This window comes from Pelecanus crispus, chromosome 1, assembly GCF_030463565.1.
Source record: "Pelecanus crispus isolate bPelCri1 chromosome 1, bPelCri1.pri, whole genome shotgun sequence".
NCBI classification, from domain to species: Eukaryota; Metazoa; Chordata; class Aves; order Pelecaniformes; family Pelecanidae; genus Pelecanus; species Pelecanus crispus.
In genome coordinates, this window is record NC_134643.1 from 134,369,102 (window position 1) to 134,390,052 (window position 20,951).

General features: G+C 38.0%; 1 protein-coding gene across 1 annotated transcript in view; it reads right to left on the bottom strand.

The window, feature by feature from the left end:
- Positions 1-7,337: 7,337 nt before the first annotated feature.
- The window catches only part of IL1RAPL1 (interleukin 1 receptor accessory protein like 1), a 380,887-nt gene continuing 367,273 nt past the window's right edge, over positions 7,338-20,951 (bottom strand). Inside the window, exons 10-11 of the mRNA XM_075714842.1 lie at positions 9,355-9,525; positions 7,338-8,056 (exon numbers count right to left, since the gene is read on the bottom strand). Coding sequence (XP_075570957.1) covers positions 7,338-8,056; positions 9,355-9,525 — 890 coding nt within the window. The remainder of the gene's footprint in view (positions 8,057-9,354; positions 9,526-20,951) is intronic.

The following is a 20,951-nucleotide window of genomic DNA, read 5'->3' on the forward strand; positions in this document are numbered from 1 at the left end:
ATAGGAACTCTGGCAGATATTCCTATGATTCAGGTGGATCCTGTCATCTAGAAAAAACATTTCCTACCTCTAACAAGGTTGTATAAATGGCTTCACATAGCACCTAAGAGGTGAACGAAGTACCTGGTAAATTCAGGTACCTAGTGCCCTACAGGCCAAGGATGACTGCAAACTCCTGTGGCAACAGAACTAGCTGAGTGCGAGTCATGTACCACCTACCTGGTCCTGACTTGACCAGGAAACATCTTCACTATACTTCTCCCACCCAGTGTCACTCCTAGCTACATATCTGCGTCACAGTGCCACCTAGCAATGGCCTGGTTACAAGTTTGTCTTCTTGCAGCACATGGAAGATGTGGTCCTGTGAACAATCCCAGGTTTTTGGGACTTCTTTGAGTTTTTATGAGAGCGCTACTTATTTTATTGCACTGTTCTATGATCGAATGATTACAGGTTAAAGTATCTATGTATAGGCATTTAAATGTATAAAGTGCTTTTTGTGATGTAACTAAGATTTGAGAGTGCTTATTGCAACAGTTTTTCCCCAGATATCTGCACGTTTTGCCAAGATTCATGTGTTTAGCTGAGGTAGGCATAGGTTAGTGAGGACAGTTGTGTCGCTGCTTTCCTCTCTGCTTTGTATTTACATAATTGTTCCATTTGAAGTTGCCTAGGTTTTAAGAAGACAAATGTACAACGTTCTAATGTGATGCTGAAGGTACACGTATCATACTAATTATTTACATTTTCTACTGAAATGTCCCCAAGAACTTAATTAGGGATGCAGCGAGCTGTTCACCAGAGAATATTAACTCTGGCAAACAATTTCTTCTAAGTCTGTAAATTCATTGCCACTTGCATTGTAAACTTACAATGAAGAATGGGACTTTCTAAAACAATAAATAAAATCTCCCTGCGATTTACCTGTCATGCAAAGAATGAAAAGAAAATTTAAAACAGTCTCTCACATAACTTCCTACAAAACAGCAGCAGAAAACAACTTGCCCTGAAAAAAAAAGAAACCCTTAAAAAACAGGTTGAAAGAGGGTTTAGTAATTGCATTGTTATTTTGCTTTTCTTTGCTTATTTTTATTTTTCGAGTGTGTGTGTAGACCCTGAAGCTTAATGGCAGATGCATGGGTGAAAATATTTTGAGCCCATGACTGACCTTTTTAAGACTTTCTTTTTACTTCACAGAAGGTTCAGGACAGTATCTGGATGTTGCTTCACATGAGCACTCTATGTGGTTGTGAAAAATGGTGTGAGAACTAAGAACAAAAATAAAAACTTTTACAAATCAAAGCTTTGCTCCTGTAAGTCTCTTCTCAGGAGAGAAGACATCTACTCACCCTAAACATCTCTGCAAAGAGTTTTCACATGTACCCCAGCCTGAGGGCTCACAGCCAGCTTTGTGTGCTTGTACTTTTAATACAGCCTGCAAGCTAAATGGAGAGGAGAGGATGGGATGGGACAGGATGGAATGGGATGGGACAGGATGGAAGTTGCTGTGAAGGAGCTCAGGTGCAGTGCTAGCTGATTGAGATGGCAATTTCCTGTAACTGGCATTTAGTGGATTGCACACTAACATAGTAAGCTAATCTCTTTCTGTGCTCAGTGCTGGCTTTTACTTTGCACGCTGAGCAAATGGGAAATACTGTCAGCTGTTTCTGCTCTTCTGGTTGCTTTACAATAGGGGATCTGTGCTCAGTCAGCTGAGGGCACTCACATTTACTGTCACTAACATCAAGGCTTACTGCCCACCTTCTCTCTCTGTTGCCTGTAGCAGGTAGAAGAGTCATGATGTATTGAGCCTATAGTATCTTCTACACCCACTTGACATAGGAGTAACGAAACACGATGGCCAAAGGGCCCTGTGCTCTCCCTCTCCCTGTGCAGGTGCACACAGTCTCCCCACTGTAGAGCTTCTCAGTCTCAGCCATGTGGTGCAGCCCCACGCTCCAGTTTGCACTTCTTTATCCATCACCAAATGTATGTGAGAGTATGGGCTTGGTAAGTATTCATTTTTCCTGGATGATTTTGTATTTTTGAGGGGGACAGAGAGAGAGCTAATATTGGATAAAAAGAGAAAGAGAAGGTTAAAAAGCACATCCACTTTATTTTTGGAGTAGTTTGTGTGTTCCTTCTGTCATGCCTTGGCGGTTAAGAGAGATGTCTTTATAAAAAATACCAAAATATCTCCACCAAATGCTTAGCTCTCAAATTTTGCTTCAAATTGTTTTCCTAATACTAGTGACCCAGCAAAGGGATGTTTGTACTTTCTGTAATCTCAGTACTAGACAAAGATTATCTATTTCATTTAGCATTTAGATCCTAGAGAATCATGTTACTCTTAAACCACCAAAATAAAAGTATTTTAATTGACTCTTGAATGTTTCTGAAATTACATTATCTAGGATATCAGCTATTTATGTATGAATGCTGATAAGCTTTTGGAATGAGGCTGGTTGTAATAACAAACAGAATATTTTCCTTCAACAACCCTCAAACTCAATGTACTCAATTTTTAGTAATCTGAGCAGCTTCAGAATTTATGCATTTTCCAAATAAGGTATCAGGCCTGCTTTTGTAATTTCTGCTCTGACTGCTTCATGACTCTGCGGACTCTTGACCTCTCACCTGCAGAGCTTATTAGTCCAGAGCAAAGGTCAAACTTTGTCTTAAACAGAATTTAAACAAACAAAAAGCATAGGAATACTCTTAATAGCCGAAACATTTCTATTAGTTTTGCTCCTCAGGGCAACAACTTCAAGTTCTGGAAAATCAACCCGAGGCCAGCTGGAGAAGTGCAATACTGCCAACACGTCTTCTTGGAGGATACGGCCAGAGTGGATGGGAAATTGCCCAGCAAAATTACATCACAAATGACAGCTCAGTACCCATACTAAATTCAGTGAATCTCAAATGAAAGACACAGCGGTGTTCTCCAACCTCCACCCAGTGGGCTGTTTACGAGGAGAATAGTGATTATACAGAAAAAATGCAAGGGAACTTGCAGCATTCGTTATACAAGGAGACTCGCTGTTATGAAATTGCCTACATTTTTTCTGATGCCACTCACATTAAACTCTTGCTCAGCTGAGAAAGGGGTTAAAAAAAAGTGTTCTAATAACAGCAAATCAGAGAAGGGGTGGGTGTGAAGTAGTATAATTACTCTGGATAACAAACTAAGCCTGTTACAGGGATTTTTTTTTAGTACTGACAGATTTCTGCCATCCTCTGTATCACAACAATAGAAGACACACCAAAAATACTCTGTGCTAGGCTACCAACAAGTACAAAATCATTCAGCAGTGTATTAGACATACAGGGACATATTTGTGTTGCTGATCTGTCTGGATGGGCCCCAAAAAAGCCAGTTGCTTTATGTAGGTCAGCCAGAGTACAGAGCTCTGCAGGACAAAAAAGCCACAATACAGTAAAAAAACAGGTAGGTATTTTGACCTTTCTTCTCCATTGACCTTTATCTTATTTTTGAGCTTACTTTACTGCTGTGATTTCTTTTTTCTTCTTTGGATTTTAATTAAGCTCTTCTTAGGCTTGCTAGCTTGATATATTGTTTTCTTTTTTTTTTTTTTTTTTTTTTTTTTTCAATTTAAGAATGAAGGAAGTCTGTTTACCAGACCAGTTTTCCCCAAATCTCACTGCTTTATCTATAATTTAAATATGGCATTAATGCACAATATCCAAGTAAAACTTTTTGAATTTTAATCAGGTGGGTATAACAAGCTTTCTAATTATTTTGAAGCTGATTATCACCTATTATGTAACATACACATGGTTTTCACAGCTGGGCAGTAATAGAAAAAAAATCTTAGTTTGCATCTAAGCCTGACCGTATTTAGCTCTGAACCAGATCATATTGAAAGTGCTTTATGTTGGCTGCCAGGTGAGAACTGGGTCCTTACTAAAATGCAGAAGATATTTTGCTGCTGCTTTCCTTGCGGCCAAGATTTCAGCTTGTCACAGACTGCAAATATGAAATCTTTTTCTCTTTGCTTTTTCAATTTTCTCCTCCCACACAAATCAATCTTACACTCATTCAACTTTATTAGATTTACTCTCAAATCATACTGCTGCAACTGAGAACAGAATCAGACCCAGCAATGCACTTTGCCTTCAAAATAATTAACTGCATACTGTACAGTCCTCCATTTCTGTCCAGCTATATGTGCTGTCCAGAGAACATACATACTGACTTTGCACAGGTTGTGCAACAGAGTCCTTTAGTTTTATATCAAGGACTACCCTGATTAGAGAGAGCCTTATAAAGACAAAGCACCACACTTGGATAATTCATGTGCATAGAATCCACATACAGACCCAAAGTTATTGACCAGGCAGAGTAAGTTTTTCCGATCATCGCACTGTGCAGTTTTTAAAATAAAGTGCTATTTGCTTATGGCTAAAACTTACATGTGGCTATTGCATGCACACTTCAGGCTGCATTGTCAAAAACTGGAACACTTTCACCAAAAAAGGATGGAGCCTAAGCACTAGGGCAATGACAAGTTTTGTTGGTTTGTTTTTGTTTTTTTTTTCATTTTATTTTGCGTTCCAACAGAACTTTTGCCAAACATAGAGCACGTGAACACACAACAGTTTCCTTCACTGTTCCCCACACAGAGCTGTTCATAGAGAAGGAATACTAAGGAGGAATGTTTCTAAAGCCACAGACAGCTTCTCCTTTTATTTCAGGTTTTGTTTTGTGGTTTGTTTCTTTTTTTTGTTTGTTTTCCTTTTGTTTAATATTATGACAAAACATTATAAGAAAAAATATTTTTAAGTAGTGTGAATATCAAATAGTATCCATCAATCCCTGAATCATGCTATTCAAAGTGCTTAAATCTATGCTAAAAATAGAACAACAAAAAAGTACTCCTCATGTGGTTAAGGAAACACCTACTGATCATCTAAATGTGACTGCAGTCAGATAGTTACATTCTACATTTATTCCACATCCCAGTCTTTACCCCAGGGCATGTAAAGGAGAGGGAAAGGGGAAAAGTAATGCATTGCTTTCAGAGGATACTGGGGTATTTGGCATCCAGCTGAATGAAGGAAAATGCCATCAGTCCCTGACAGGTGTCTGTAAGAGCAAATAAATAATAGCTTTCTTACACTATGAAAATAACCAAATGTGCAAAGATCTCTTAAAATTTTATCTGGCCTGGAAGCTTCATTTCCATTTTGTGGATGTTTGGCACATATCCAGAAGGAGACACTGTAATAAAGAACAGATTGTAGAAAAGGACTTGAGCAAATTGTCAGAGAAATAAACATTTTTAAGCAAATAAGAATCAGTGCATATCCCAAAGCTCTATTAGCTTGTTATGCAGATACTGAGATTTCTTGACTTTCACAACAGGAGCATAGTCATTTCCTCCCACGCTGTCAGTTCTGGAATACTCCCACAAACATCCCCCAAACTGCAGTTTACCCGTTCTCTACCCATCATTTCCTATTAAGAAGACCAAAATATTATAAGCTGTACTTTTCTCATTGTGACAATCGGGATGAACAAACCCCACACATTCATTATATTGGCCAATATCATTCAGCTGCCATAAAAATACCTAAAGCTAATTAATTACATAAATAGCCTATAACATCTGTTTGCCAGGATACCAGCTACATTTCTGCCAGGGTAAATCAGACCCACAGCTATATGACAGTGTGCTGCAACCAGTAAGTCTACCCCAGTTCCTCTGCTTCTGCTAGCAGAGAATACCAGAGAGCTTGGCCTGAATATGTTGTAGAGCTACAATACCGCTCCTTTCTCTTTCTAAAACCAGAAAGGACATTTCCATTATTTAAAACATATTTATGAGTAACATGCTTATTTCATTTGTCTTAAAGATGTCCAGATGTGAACGTGATGTTTCTTTTATTCTTTCCTGGCAGCTGTGGTACACACATTATTTGCAACTCCTCAAAGATAGAATCATACATAAAAAATAAAACTAATTTATTTATTCATTAAAGTGAATAAATTGTTTTTAATGCTTCCAGGTCTGATTTAAATATTAATTTTGTATAAATAAAGTTTATTCTGAAAACAGTTATATTTGTTGGTATTCATGTCATTTTTTCTGCCTGAGTTCTTACTGAAATCATGTTGAAACTAATAAAGTTTTACTTATTGTTACAAGCTAAAACCAAATGAAAGAAGATTTCTTAATCCTGAATATATCATTTTAAAGCAAATACAGGTTTTGGAACATTAAAATACAAGGGGACTCTGTAATCCACAGCAAAATAATGTTTTCCTCTTACTTTTTCAGAAAATAATACTTCCTATAGTACAAAGTGACAAACCATCTACAATACTGTCTTTTTATTCCCCTTTGGTTTGGAAGTCATCACTGTAAATATCAGCAGGACTCTCTGCACTTCGGTGCCTATTGCCTCACTTGTCTTACTTGCCTGACAATTGCAAATGATCTTATTTGCAGGATTTTTAAAGGGGGAAAATAAAATGTTAAATGCTTAAAAATAAAATCCACAACCACATTAATACATTTCCAGGAAGTGTTAAAAATAGGGTTTGCTTTTATATTTATAAAAGGGATACAATCAACTCATTCTTAAAATAATAATTAAAAAAAACAAACCCAAGAAAGCAAAACCCAAACCATCTCTAGTTTCTACACACTCTGTAGTGACTACTGTGAAGCAACCGATACAGACTGGGTATATTCTGTTGTTTGACAGGTATCTACCAAGTTACATGTTAGATGATCAGACTGTAGTGTTACCCCAAGTGGGGGTCATTGTAAGGGCAGGGAAGGAGCAGTGCACATTACGGGAGTAGAAATGAAACTGGAGCTCTCAGTGAGGGATGGGGTCCTTCTAAGAACAAATATTTTCCAAACGAGGTGAACTGCAGCAGGCATGGCCTTCAGGAATCAGGCTAGGCAGGCCAACAAAATGGATGGTGCTTCTGATATCAACATAGCTTTGTCCAAGCATTCCCAAGAGAGGTTAAAAACAAACAAACAAAAAGTCTAAAACTATACTAATGAAGCAAAAAAGTTTCCTATCTATACAGCAGTCTCTTCATTTAAAAAAATGTAAATATACAAATTGCAATGACGTATAAAACAAAGTCGAAAATGTGAATGGGAAGAGACATGGGTAAAACAGGAAGACTGATGCTACAAAGAAATTGCAAAAAACATATGTACAAGACCCTGTTTTTCCTCGTATGTTATCGATTGTAATGCATGTTTAACAGCAGCAGTCGAGGATGTAGTTCCAGGCACCAGACTGCAGACTCAGCTCCTACTCAAGGGGGTTGACAGCCCCTTGCATTTCTGTCACCAAATGACACTTGATATACTGGTCTCCCGTGGCAAGAGGGGCAGTATCGCACTGTTTGTGTGACCCTCTTCCGGATTCTGCTCCCTGTTAGTTTTTGTCTGTGGCCGCTGCCCGTTTATAAGTGTCATAGGGATGTTGCAGTAGGTATGCTGGTTACCTATTGAGGTAAGTGGCAGGGTGCCGGTAGGAGGTACATCGTATTCATAGCTTCGATAATAGTGTTTCTGGCGCATCTGTGAATGATATGTGTTATGAAATGTGGAGCGCAGGTCTGGATGGGCAGTGGCAAGAGCAGTGGAGGTGGCAGCAGCCATGGAAATTGCGGAGACTGTTTGCAGTTCCCCAAAGGGCCCCTGCTCACTGACATCTAAAACCTGCTCGTGTGTGATGGGTTCAATCCTCTTAAAAGGCATTTCATACTGTAAACGTTTCCAGAACTTGGAATTCAACTTGTTGCATTTTGGTCCATGCCATTTAATGACAGTGAGGAGCTTGATGGTATGTTTCAGGGCCTCGACCTCCTGGTAGTTCATAACTCCTCGTAGTTCACTGCATTCAATCAGTATCACTTTGATTTCGCCTGTGACTAACATGTTTCGAAGCCTTGTTTCCAGTTCAAAGATGCTCCAGCCTCTTCTTACCACATAATTTGGAGTCATGACGATGATCAGTCGCTTGCTTTGGTCTACACATCTTGCCACGTCTTCAATGTAGGCTACAAAATAAGACAAGTGCTCAAAAATCAATCAAAGACAACAGTCTGCTCCCATAGAGGGCAAATCGCTGTTCCCAGAAGAGCTCACTGAAATATGCAAAAACATCACTTGCAAACATGCCAGGTTGGCTTGCCAGGACATGGTCCTGGGCAACCTGCACTAGGTGGCCCTGCCTGAGCAGGGGTATTGGACAAGATGACCTCCAGAGGTCCCTCCCTTCCAATCTCAACCATTCTAGATCACAGGATCCTGCAAAACGTCTGTTCCCCCATGTGCTATGGATTGGGAATATTTGTTCATGAGCTGTGGTTTTGTATCAATATCTATGTCTTTATTGGAACAAGTGTATCCATCACCATTTTTTGCTTTAAACAGGCAAAGTCACCCAGGTTGGCAACAGAGCAGCAACACTGTGCTTCAGGGGCTCAGTCTCAAACCTAAATGATACTCTAAGGTGTACTGTAAGGTTAGATTCTTGTTTTCATTTCATGCCCCCACCACACACATTCACAAAAACAGTGTTGTCTCCTGCAAATGAATGTTTAGTTTGCTGTGGATTTCAAAAATATCCATGCAATTATGTCTGATGTTGTGCTTTGTCTATACCAAGCAACCTTTCTTATCTCCAGTAAAAGATAGTGAACTTAGTAGCTGTCTATATGGTTACACTAAAGTTACGAAGAATACTATAGCAATGTACAAAAAATTACTGTATGTAGGTTGGAATATGTGAAAGAAACATGAAAAAGATCTGCTTGTACTAGCTGGAATAAATTCTAATTTTCAGTCTCCGAGAATGGTCCAGTACCTCCGCTATATGTTTATCTGCAGTGGGCTCTAACAGCATTCACTACTTTGTTCTTCTGTGGATGTTATTACTTAACCCTTGCCTTAGTCCAAGCACAACTTTTTCCTTCCTATCTGAATTTCTGTAATAAACACTTAGAATCCTGGATATCTTTCCAGGCAAACTCTAAGGAACAGAAAACAAAGACCTCTGTATTCATTCCTAGATATGCAAGCTCTCAGAAATCTGTACAAAAATGTTAGTCTCGTTCATTTCCTTTACTTATGCATGCCCTTTCTGCACTGTTTCACCTTCAATCAATACAATTACTAAAAAATAATCCTCTTATCTGGAAAATAGACATTAAGTATGTTTGGTGGCTTCATTCCCTAAGACGAGGAAGGAAAGATGACATTCTGAAGGAGTAGTCATAGAAAAGATACCAAAACAATCATTGTAATCACAGCATTTGCTGTTTAGGAAACACACAAGCATAAAGACATGACTTACTTCCTGTGGGAATCAAATCTCTGTCTGGTATGAACAACTTGTATCCATAATGCTTTTCAAGCATATCTGGCAGGATTTCAAGAGCAAATCTTTCTTCTTCTCCAGTTTCTTGATTCCACTGGTCAGGATCCACTTTGGTATAGGATAGATATGCATCATAGTCTTTGTTGTCTAAGGAAAAAGAGGAAGAAAGTAAGTTAGTTTATTCATTATTCTTGCAGATTTCCTAGATAATTCCCCAGGAATTATTTCTGGGAGAATTTCCCAGGAATAGGAAGTTGTTTAGATAAAATGGCAAGCTTTCACCCAATCTCCAGATATGAATCCATTCACCTTTCCTGTTTCACCTGGTAGAGGTAATCCTTATTTACAGAGATGCAAGGGAGAAGGGATCCATATCCATAGACTGAAGTAGGTTTGTGCATAAACATTTGTGTAAGGCTCTGTATGAAGGAAATCCACTCAAGAAAAAAGTCACTGAAAAGAATTTGAATTATTCTCTAGCTTTAAAAGGGAAAAGAAAAGCATGGAAATGCCTAAGCTAATGTGCAATTGTCTCTGTTGCATAGTATTGCATTTCAGTCTTGCCAGATTTTTACTATAAATGTAGGGCCTGGGGCTGAAACGTTTTAAGTGTATATGTATCTTTACTTGTAAAAGTCATTGACTTTCCAGGTCTGAAATTATTGCCAAGCTTAAATCTTTGCAGCATCAGCTCCTGATAATGCAGTTTAAATCTCTTGAATTCTATGTGCTTAAATTTGCAAATTTAATGTTGCATTAATGTACATTTCATTACTTAACAGTGTGTTATTTCATTTCAATATGAGAAATAAATGCCTGTTTCTTAAATGTGCTTGGTGAGCCTACTTGAAAGACTGAATCAAAAGAGCCATCATTAATTTTCATTAGGAGGTCAATAATGCCAAGTGCTCTGGAACTAATTCAGTGGAATAAGAGGTCACGTTTTGACTTTTGTTGTGAAGAAAGCAGAAAAAAATCAATGGCAAGAGTAATGAAATGTTAACATCCTTCTAAGTCTCTCAACAACATTATGCACAGGCTATCGAGAATATCAATTGCTTGCAAAAGAGACCTGACTGAATACTCAACTGTGTGTCATAAATAACACTATATTCCTTCAATGATGACTTCAGTTATTTACTGAACCACTCCTTTCCTCATTTTACAGCTTTTTGTATTGTGGTAGCTTTACTTGGAAAAGCCTGCCAAATGCAGGATGAGTGCAAAGAGTATAAATGAAATTAATGAAATGGTGCTAATCTTGAACAGGCCACTCTTCCTTCTGAGGAATCACGCATACTATACTCATTAAAATTTGCAGATGATGAAATTAAAGTGGTAAAACTGTAACTACTTTCAAACTTACCAAACTCATTAAGTGACTATGTGCTTATTCTCTCCCCTGCAGACTTTTTGTGTGATATTATCTATTGGATTGTTATATGCACAGAAAACAAACCAAACAAAAAAACTCACCAAAAATAAAAAAAAAGAAAAATAAGTAAAAGAAAAGTACTGTTTTCTATGGTTCACTCTTTCCATTAATTTTCCCTGGAGTGTTTGTGAAACCATGATCCTTCACAATAGACAAGCACCTAATGCCTTTGACAATGCCTTGAAACAACACTCAATGGATCAAGTATGACATAGAGGGAGATTACATAGCAGGTTTTTGTTTCTACAGTAGGACAGAAAGAAGTTTTTTACAATGAGGGTGGTGAAGCACTGGAACAGATTGCCCAGAGAGGTGGTAGAGGCCCCATCCCTAGAAACATTCAAGGTGAGGTTGGACAGGGCTCTGAGCAACCTGATCTGGTTAAAGCTGTCCCTGCTCACTGCAGGGGGTTGGGCTAGGTGACCTCTAAAGGTCCCTTCCAACCCAAAGCATTCTATGATTCTATGATTCTATGACAGTGTTAACCCAGCAACTGAGTTAACACACAGAGAGGTCAAGAGATATATGGGTAAATTACTGACAAAATGATGATGCAGTAATGCCATTTGCTGTTGTCACCTTAATAATGGTCATAACCATAGTACATGCTTGAGAGCAGTGTTGCTCTGTTTAAAGTCTTTGAGTAAAGATGAGAATGTATAATTTCTCAGAGGGATAAATAATAAGAAATAATGCAGTGTTCAAACTATTTTAAAGGTTCAGAGTATTGGCTGTTAAGATGTTTTTTACATTCTTATTTAGAGGGAAAATTATTCATGCTATGCCACTGTTTTCTTGCATATGTAAATATCGCACTAATGCGTTTATTTGAAATACACATTTTTCATACCACAGAGACGCCAGCATTTCCACTGACTACAACTGCATTAACCTGTGTTGCAGGGAACATTTCCTTCCACCCTAGTTCCCTAGTTTTAATAGCATTTGAAGGGCTATGAACAGCCAGGATCTAGGGTATGTCTACACAGATGGGTTCAGGCAATCATGAATTTATTCAAACTCCAATCCAGCAAGATGTGTAGTCCGGTTTGGGAAACTGTGAGATGCATTAACACAGTGGTTTCCCTGATCTATTATAATCTCCATCTGTCAGTTATTTTTAACTTTGTTTGATGAAAAGTAAAAAGTTCAGTTTACAGCAGTATTACCTTATGCAGTAATTTTGTTATCTGATGGGCTGACATACTGGCATGAGTAGACAATTTGCAAAATGTAAAATGCCTGGGATGATCACATATGTCTTTGTTTTACTCCTGTGATATTTATGTGTTATCCTGCTTTTAGTTAATTAAAATTATTTGGGTTAAATTGCCAACTCTGTGAAATGTTTTAAGAACTACAGCAGGCAGATAGCTATGCCGCCATCAGAAGTTATCTTTTCTGTGAAGTGATCAAAGAGCAATGGCGTTATTTACTATCTTCTCTAATTGTTATGGATAGTAAAAAAATGTAGAGTTTCATTTGTAATAAAAAATGGGAGAACTCATAAAATTGTTGAAATCTTCCATCTCCAGGATGGTATTTAAACACACAGTAGATAAAGTCTCTGTGTGTGGTTCTTCTCAGTTAAACGGTCCCACCTACTCCTGCTTGTAATGGGTGGAACTGATGCTTACATTCCAAAGAGGATTTCTGATCTTAATTCATGATTTTTAATGTGCTGTCCCAATGGACTGAGAGGGCGAGATGGGAGCTTGCAGACATTCAGATCTTATGGCTCAGTCAAACGCTGGGATCTGGGGCTTGCATCTTGCCAGTCTCGTGGCCATGTCACATGGAAGCAGGAGGCTCTTGGCTTTGCTCTTAAGCCCTTTGCTCTCAGGCTGTTCTCCATGTAAGCCTTCCTTCAAGCAATGCATCCAGGAGTCCCCAGACTCCCAGCAAGGATGCAGGAGGTCCATCACAACTTTCTGTTTTTTTGACCATTCATTGGAACAGGTATGTTACCTGTGAAAATATTTGATGTCAACACATCTGCCTTTTCCAAGAAAAAAACACTTCATCAGAAAATTACTGATCTACTCCTAATCACAAATCAAGTTATAAAGGACTTGATATTACTACTTATATTATTATGTAGTATGATAATTACTGATTTGACAATGCAGTAAGTGCAGATACTGGCTGGATCTAATATTCAATGTCAGAAGAAAAGGGCAAAAATCCAAATTCAAAGCAAACAAAGCTGGTGGCAAACTAAGCTTTTCTTTAAAACAAGAATTTCCTTATTTCCCTTCATCAGCAAACAATTAAGTCTTCTATCCAAGCATCCTCGGAATGAAAAAGTGATTGATTGTTGCTTGCACTTTGATTTTAGATATAGATTATGCAATTTCAAAGATTTGGTTTTTTGCCAGGCGCCTGAGCATTAGCAATAAACTAGAATATAGTTACTCACTACCCGTTTCCTCCCACACTTAGGAAGAAAAATACCTGTTAATAACCAAAGGCAGGGATGTTGATCATTTCATCTGAAACCTTTTTTCTTTCCCATGGAGATTGAGAGCAATTATCTACATATACTTTTGTATCTGAAAGCACTCTTATTCCCTTAACCATTTCAGGATTCTTTTTTTAGAAACATATCAGAATACGTTCATCTTGCATTGCCTCCAGTTATGTTGCAGAGATGTATTATGTAATGTCTGTCCTTTAATTTAGTGAACACAGCTGAGTGTGACATACAATATCATGCAACAGTAATACTGTGAGACATCTTAGTGTACTAAGTTTTCTCTTCCCATTCTTTGTGAATGGACAGCTAATCCCCCTCAGTTATATGTTTTGTAGTTGCTTTCTGCTGCCTACCCTATTCAACTAGGACAGAGTTCTTCAACTCAGCAGCCTCCATTTCTGTGAAGTTTTGTTGTATCCATTAATTGAAAATATTGAAAAAAACCCTAAAGCAGACATTGCATGGCCAAATTCAACCAGACTTCATGCAAAAAAATTCTTTGATATTGTACCGTAGACAGCCATGAGAGCATATGGAAGCTCTGGATTAGTTCATCAAATGGGATCAAATACAACCTGTGCTCAAGGTATGATGCATTCAGTCCACAAATGTTTCAGTCAGCCCAAAACCACTGGTTATGTAAGACTGTTCAAAACAGACTGTGAGGTACAAACTTTGCCATACCATTTTAACCATTCTATGGAGTTGAAAGTGAGGACACTGAGTAATGATCATGGAGCTGTGCTCAGCCACAGGTCTGACAAAATTGTTTGGGTCAATCTTAGGAGTAAATATTGAGGGTGAAATCCCAGCTTCATTAATAACCCATGGAAACATTACTTCATTTAGTGGCCCAGGATTTTAGCCACACCACCTGTTGCATCGTTGCGACATGCATTCTTTAATGCCGTCCATTCCTTTCTGTACTCATCTGAATGTAGAACATGTTATAATACTCCCTGTAACTTTCTACAGTGTTAATCCAGCAGAAGTGATATAAACTTTCAGGGGATGAAGTTGCAAATGCTGCTTGTTATTCCAAGGATGTGCTCAGCAGCAGTCACTTAAAGGCTCAATGTAAGCACAAAATGAAACCCAGACTCTATATGCATCTACTTTGTCACATGCAAATGGGATCTTTGGGTAAGTAGATTGCTATCAGACATCTTAGAACTCATCTGTATGCATGCTCTTTTAACAGCTACACATGAAGAAATGGTAAGCTGGTGCCTACAGAAAGATAGATAAAACTTCCTCTTCTACAGGGACCGGCAAACAGATTAAACTTTGAATTTATAGATATACATGTTTTTTAATGATTTCCATGTTGCACTCCAAGAAGCCAGCAGTTTGAGCCTTTGAGGGTTTATTAAACCTTAAACACTGCAGATATTTCTCCTAATGGGGGACAGAAAAATTATATATATGGATGAAAAATTGAAAATAAAAACGCCTTCATAGAGTCAGTTTTTTTCTTATCAGCCACGTTCAAGCAGATGACAAACTCTGATCTTCAGCTGGCATGATACATTTTAGCACAAGACAGAATAATAGATCAAAACAGAGAGAAATGGCACAATGTCATATTTCACAGTGAATCATATTTTAATGAAGCTGTAAGTGCTAGACACCAGGGTCAACCCACACCTCTGCGCATCCTGAAATACTCCAGAGTAATTGGCAGTGCCTTCAGAAACATTCAGTGCACTGAAGGCAGCTGACCGTGTGCAGGCTGCTCTGTGGCTAAGTCGAGCCAGCAACATGTCTGGCTTCGGCAGATCTTCCATTTCGGTATCAACAGGGAACAGGACAGCTGATTCTTCTCCTTTGCCAGAGCACATGCCAGCCTAGTAAAGACTCAGATACTCATTACTGGAGTCTAGGAGCAATGCGCTGATTTAACTCGGGGTTTCAGGATTTCAAGAGGGGTTCTTAGAAATGACAGACCTGATCCTTCCAGTGCTGCAGGGAGTTGGAGTCAAGCCGATGCAGGAGGCTTCCCTCTTTAAAAAACGTGCTGTGTTCAGGAAAGGTTGCAAAGTACTGAGCTTTCAAGATTTCCCAGAGACTGTAGCTTTTTCAAAATTCTAATGACTATGGCATTTCATAATCTGTATTTGTTTCATGATTTGTGGGGCCACATTTAATGTGCACATTGTGATAGTGTTCATCACCCTTAGCGTAATGAAAAATGTAATTTAAATGCTTAGTTGAGTAAAATGCCCAAATCCTAAGTCTTTCAAAATGCTTATACTTTTCCTCACGCTATTTACTGTTGCTTATGAAGCTCACCTTAACATTTTTTTATTTTTAAATGTCAAGCCCTTTTAATGTTAATAAAAATTAAGAACTACAAACACTAGCTTTTTCCATGGCAAAGTATTTGTTAAGTGTAGCATTCCTAATGATAGTTCATATCCTTGTGCAGATTGGGTAATGGTGAATTAGAGGGAGGTTTTGTAAATGTAACACTGGGGAAGAGGTTAAAGAAATGTAATCAATTCTAAATAGGTTCTGGAGTATTCTCAGCACACCATAGACCAGGAAAAAAAAAAAGAAGAAGAAAAAAAAAAAGTCCTTTGTCCCTAGTAGGCAAATTTATAAAAATATTAAAGCAATGGGTATGCGTTTCTTTTTCCCTTTTTTCCCTCCCCCCCGCCTTAAGCCATATTGAATTTTGGAAGTCTAAAGAACATGAAAACATAGAAGAAATACCACTTTTAAAGTTGATTTTATAAGAACATTTATGAAAACCCCAAGATATCAATGCTGCATTTGACATTTTTTGAAAATTAGGAGTGACTCCTGGCAGATAAAAATTCAGCCAAAAAATAATACAATGACATGATTTCAAGTGTAAAATGAATTCTCTCTGTAAGCTATATTTTCCCTGGTGTTCTATAATTACAGCTAACTTTTGTCATTGATACATACATTAGATAAAATATTACCTATTTAAAGTGAATAACCTATTATTAAAGTTAATTTTTTCTCTTATATTTAGTTTGATTTTGTATTCCTAACTAAATGAAGAATGCATCTCAAATGTTTCTCAGTCATTCTCATTAACATGGCCGTTTAAATTTATTACTCTTACTGAAGACATTCTATTTTCAATATAAAAATCTGATGAAGCATTGATCTTAGAAGTTGCCCTAGACAGATATGAAAACTCAGAAGTCCTTATAAGAGTTTCAGAATATTAAAAAATTACAAAAGTTAAAAGGTGGTGATAGAAATTATTCTCTTGGTTGCTATGAATTATTTGCAGGTCAAACACTAATTAAAAACTGTATTATTAGTAGATATTGAAAGACTGAATGCTAACTATGGAGCTGGAAACACAGCATAGTAGTTATCCATGAAAGACTGGAAGAAACTAGCTGCTATTTAAAAAAGGAGAAAGTAGGAAGAGGCACTAATAAAGAGTGTCATGTAAACTCTGAAGATGGAAGAATATAATTTTTTTCTATATTAAAGAAATTTCTTAAATAAAAAAGGGTCAAGAAGTTATACTCTTGTTATGGTCCTAATTCAACAAAGCAACTAGTTACCTGTATAAAATATATGCTTAATTTTATGTTTATTCCTTAGTTCTGTTGATCTCAGGGACAGTAGTTGTGTCTTATCATTGGGTTAAGTATTTTGAAAACCAGAGCTAAGATAGCATTCATCTAGGCAAAAGCAGTGAAAAGTTAAATAAATCATTATAGATATAAACAAAACTCAAGGGCAAAATGGCTTGGAAACAGGCTTTCAATCTAAGATTCTTGAAATCAGATGCCAATATGCTGGCAAATCTGCAAATTTTTAATAAAAAAACTTCAAAGTTTAGAACCACTTGACAGAGCTGCTGGTTGAGGAACAGGAGATATCTCAGTCTTCACTGATTTATATATGTTAGTAATTTTTTTTTTTTTCTATTTTACATCTGGAGTTTCTAACCTACAACAATCTTTTAGTCTGGAATCTAAAGATGTTCTTGGTGATATTGTGATTTATATATATATATATATATGCGCATGTATTTTAGATGCTATAAAATAAGAAGAGAGAAAAAAGCAGGAATTTTTCTTTGAATTAGTACGTTTGAAGGACATAATCTAGAAAATCCCATTCAGTGGAGACATAGATTGAGATTTTATTGTTTGAATCACATTTCAGATGTAAATAAATAGCATAAATAAGAAGAGTTAAGAGAAGCAGCCCTCCAACAGTAAAATTGTAACTAAATAAGAGGAAACCCCTTTTTTGTGACCAGTAATATTTAGAAAGATGAAAGCTGCATTTTTCTAATGGTGATTTTAATAGAATTTGAAATTGATAATCATAGAGCAGGATTTCTTATTGCCACAATTTGCCAATAGCCAATAAGAATACATACACAGTGGTGAGGCTGCTACTGCAAACTTATTCTATGGGTCCCCAGGGAAGATTCTGTAATTGCAAAGTCATTAACCAGCAGTATTTTTAGTCTTGCTATACTTGCATAGCATAATCATTAACACAAGTGTTTTGACGGTGCCTAAACCATTGGTAAAAGTTATATTTGAAAGTTAGTAACTAAGTCACACTGAAACATGAAGAATCTCAAAGCATTGCCTTTCGTTGCTGTGTAAGAGGTTTACTAGGATGAAACCCAGGAAACCACTAAGAAGTACATCTTACCTGCTCTTGTCTTGCACAGTTAAGGTATTATCTGTGCAATCCCAGAGGTCTGTCCAGGAACCCTGCTAGTCTTTTGCAGCTAAATAATAGTAAGGACAAAAATCATGATTACCTAAGGACTCCCAGGTGCAACAGAGACTTCAAAGCACAAACTGTTTCATCAGTTTCCTAATCTGAGCATTAATTTTCTTCCTCTCAGCAAGCAGTAGAAACTCGTCTCTTAAGAAACTGCAACCAGCCCAGCCAAGGAACAGCCACTATAGATGCCATGTACCAAATCCAAGCAAGACTTCCTGAATTTAGAGAGCTCAGTAGTGACACATTTTAATCACGTTAGGAGCACTCTGTTTTATTTCAGCAAAGCCGGGGAGCAGGAGGGGGCATCAACCTGCAGAACTGAAAGTGAAACCCAGAGGAACTCCCCAGCCCTGGCCGCCAGGTACCTTCCCTGCCTGCACCCGAGCTGCACAGAGCCTGTGTTTTCCCTGCCTTCACCAAGGTTTCCTTGGAAAGGAAAGCTGAGAATAAGATCGTGGACACCACGGAAAGCTCCTGCCCAACACTGTAGAAACAGCTGATGGGACCTAAAGGCACCAAGGGTAATTGTGAAGGTTCATTAGAAAACTATGGCACGTTTGTTCAGTCTTTCTCTTTAATTGCTACTTCCTTTTCTTATCAATTTTAATGCCAGCCTCTTAATGTAAAATTTCTTTTTTTTTTATGATAATGTTCACCCCTTGCTTATTAGTCCCTTCATACAAAAAATTCCACCAATTTAAATGGTTACTAATATACCCAGGTGTTGGTAGGGGCTGATGCCTGCAGACTGTTTTTAGTGCTAACAGTACGATATGTTCTTTTCTCTGAAACTGGAATCTGGAATGTAGACACATATATAAGTTCATGATTTTGAGTAATTTTGCCTATCTGACCATGTCCAGTGGTTTTCAGCCTGTCATCTGTAGACTTCTGGATTTATCCTTAGTATACCTTAAAGCTGGCATACAGACACCTGCACATCCACTGGAAGCTCTCAAGCCTTGAAATGGCAATAAAAAGTTGAAAATAGCTGTTTGGTGACATTGAGCTTCCTAGACACTTTAAGGCAGTGTCATAAATGGTGCTGTTTAGAGAATTGGTCTGACTCCCTTCTCCACCCTCGCTGTGTCTGCTGTGGTTGTCATGCCTGGGAACTGCTCTTTGCATGAGTTGATGAGGATGAGCAGTCTCACAAAGGAGAAAGTTGTCCCAGGTAAAATCCTGGGAAAATTTCCACGATTTTAGGGGGCCTGGAAGTCAGCTTGTATGTAGGCAAAGAGCAGATTTCTACACAGTGGTAATACCTCTTCTGACACAAATAGCCTTTTAAGGTCACAGAGTGCAAGGTAGAAAGAAGTCAGGGCATGTGGTGATTGCAGGTACCTGTAAATGTTTACTTGCATTTTTACTTTTCTCAGTTAAAAGTACAATACTTGGTTTGTTCATCAAGTCATTTAAAAACTGGGAAAGCCTGCAAGAGAAGATCCCTGGAAAATAAAAATACATAAACAGTAACTGCTAAAACACTCCTCAGAGGACGAAAGCAGTGTAAAATTTCTTGTGTTGGAGAGCAATGTACAGCAAAATAGAAGAAATCTTCACTTCTAAAAGTGGCTTTCACTAATAATGTGTTAGTCCTTAAAGTGCACTTTATGGACAAGGATTTTTAATATAAGCTTTTAAGGTTAGAGCTGCAAACCTAAAAAGGTTGCCTGACATTTAACAATGATCAACCCTCAGAAGTTCCCAGTGAATACCTATTTCTGAAAATTGTGTTGTTTTCAGAGTAACACTGGACATTCCTTTGTCTGCATAACACTTCAAGGTGTCATCTTCATCGTGTATGTGGAGAGATCTTGAACTGAAATTCACCACTTAAACAGATTTGGGAGTTCCTGACCACCAAACTGGTAGGGGCAAGTTATATCTCTGAGACGCCATGGACATGCCAAACACCTACAGGTGAGAAAACTACTGCTTTGCCAAGGGTCAGAGTGTTTTTCTTGCCGCTGTGCTCCAGCTCCCAGGGGGATCTGTCAGATGTTCACAGTGAGGTCCCCTGACTAAACACCAGCACGTTGCGTTACTCCACACTGAAGGACACAACACGGTGTCTGTCATGCAGTCCCCCGGTGTGGAGTCATCTCCCAGGTGGCTGGAAAGCGCAGGCAGAGAGTGGGAGGAAAAGCAGTAAAATGTGAGCTGGATTTGATTTTATTCCAATTTAGTAGGAGAGGCAGGGAATTAACCATGAAAACAAAAAAGGGGGGCTTCAGTGCCTGTTCCCAGGAGACAATAAGTGTGAGGCTGAACTGAAGTGTTTGCAGGAGAGAGAAAAAAAACAGGAGAGTCTGGTCCCCATGATGAGAGAGAAGATGGGAAATTCAAAGCTGTACGTTAGAGAAATGAGGAATCAGCAGCTGTGATCACTTTCTTAATCTACAGTACCTCTACCGAAAGTAATAAATTAAGTTGCATTAGCTGTAAGGGTTAAATACTTTGTTTTTAAATATTTCTTACAATTTCCCATGCCTCCCACAAAAATGTGTATGTTAGCCTGAGAAAAACTGATGTGCCTAAGGCTTGGAAAGGAAAGAGCAATTGTGATGAGATTTGACATCCTGAAGGGCTTGTTCTCTGATCAGGGAAGAAATGAAGCATTGCATTTTAAAAGAGATTTTCAACTGAATATTGTAATTGGACCTCACTTTTAAAGTGTTTGAAATCCTCTCAGGGTACAATATAGTGCACACAAAAAAAGTCTGTGATATTTTGATGTTTGCTTATCTACATGCTGTCCCAAAGTATAACAGAACATGGTGTAAATTATGAATAGCATGTGGGCGCTCTGCTTTGCACTGCAGGAGATGTGGTTAGAAGAAGATTTTAGAGTTCAGCATTTTGTGTCTGTCAGTAACAAACTAAGTCAAAGGAAAGGATCTGAATGTATGTCTG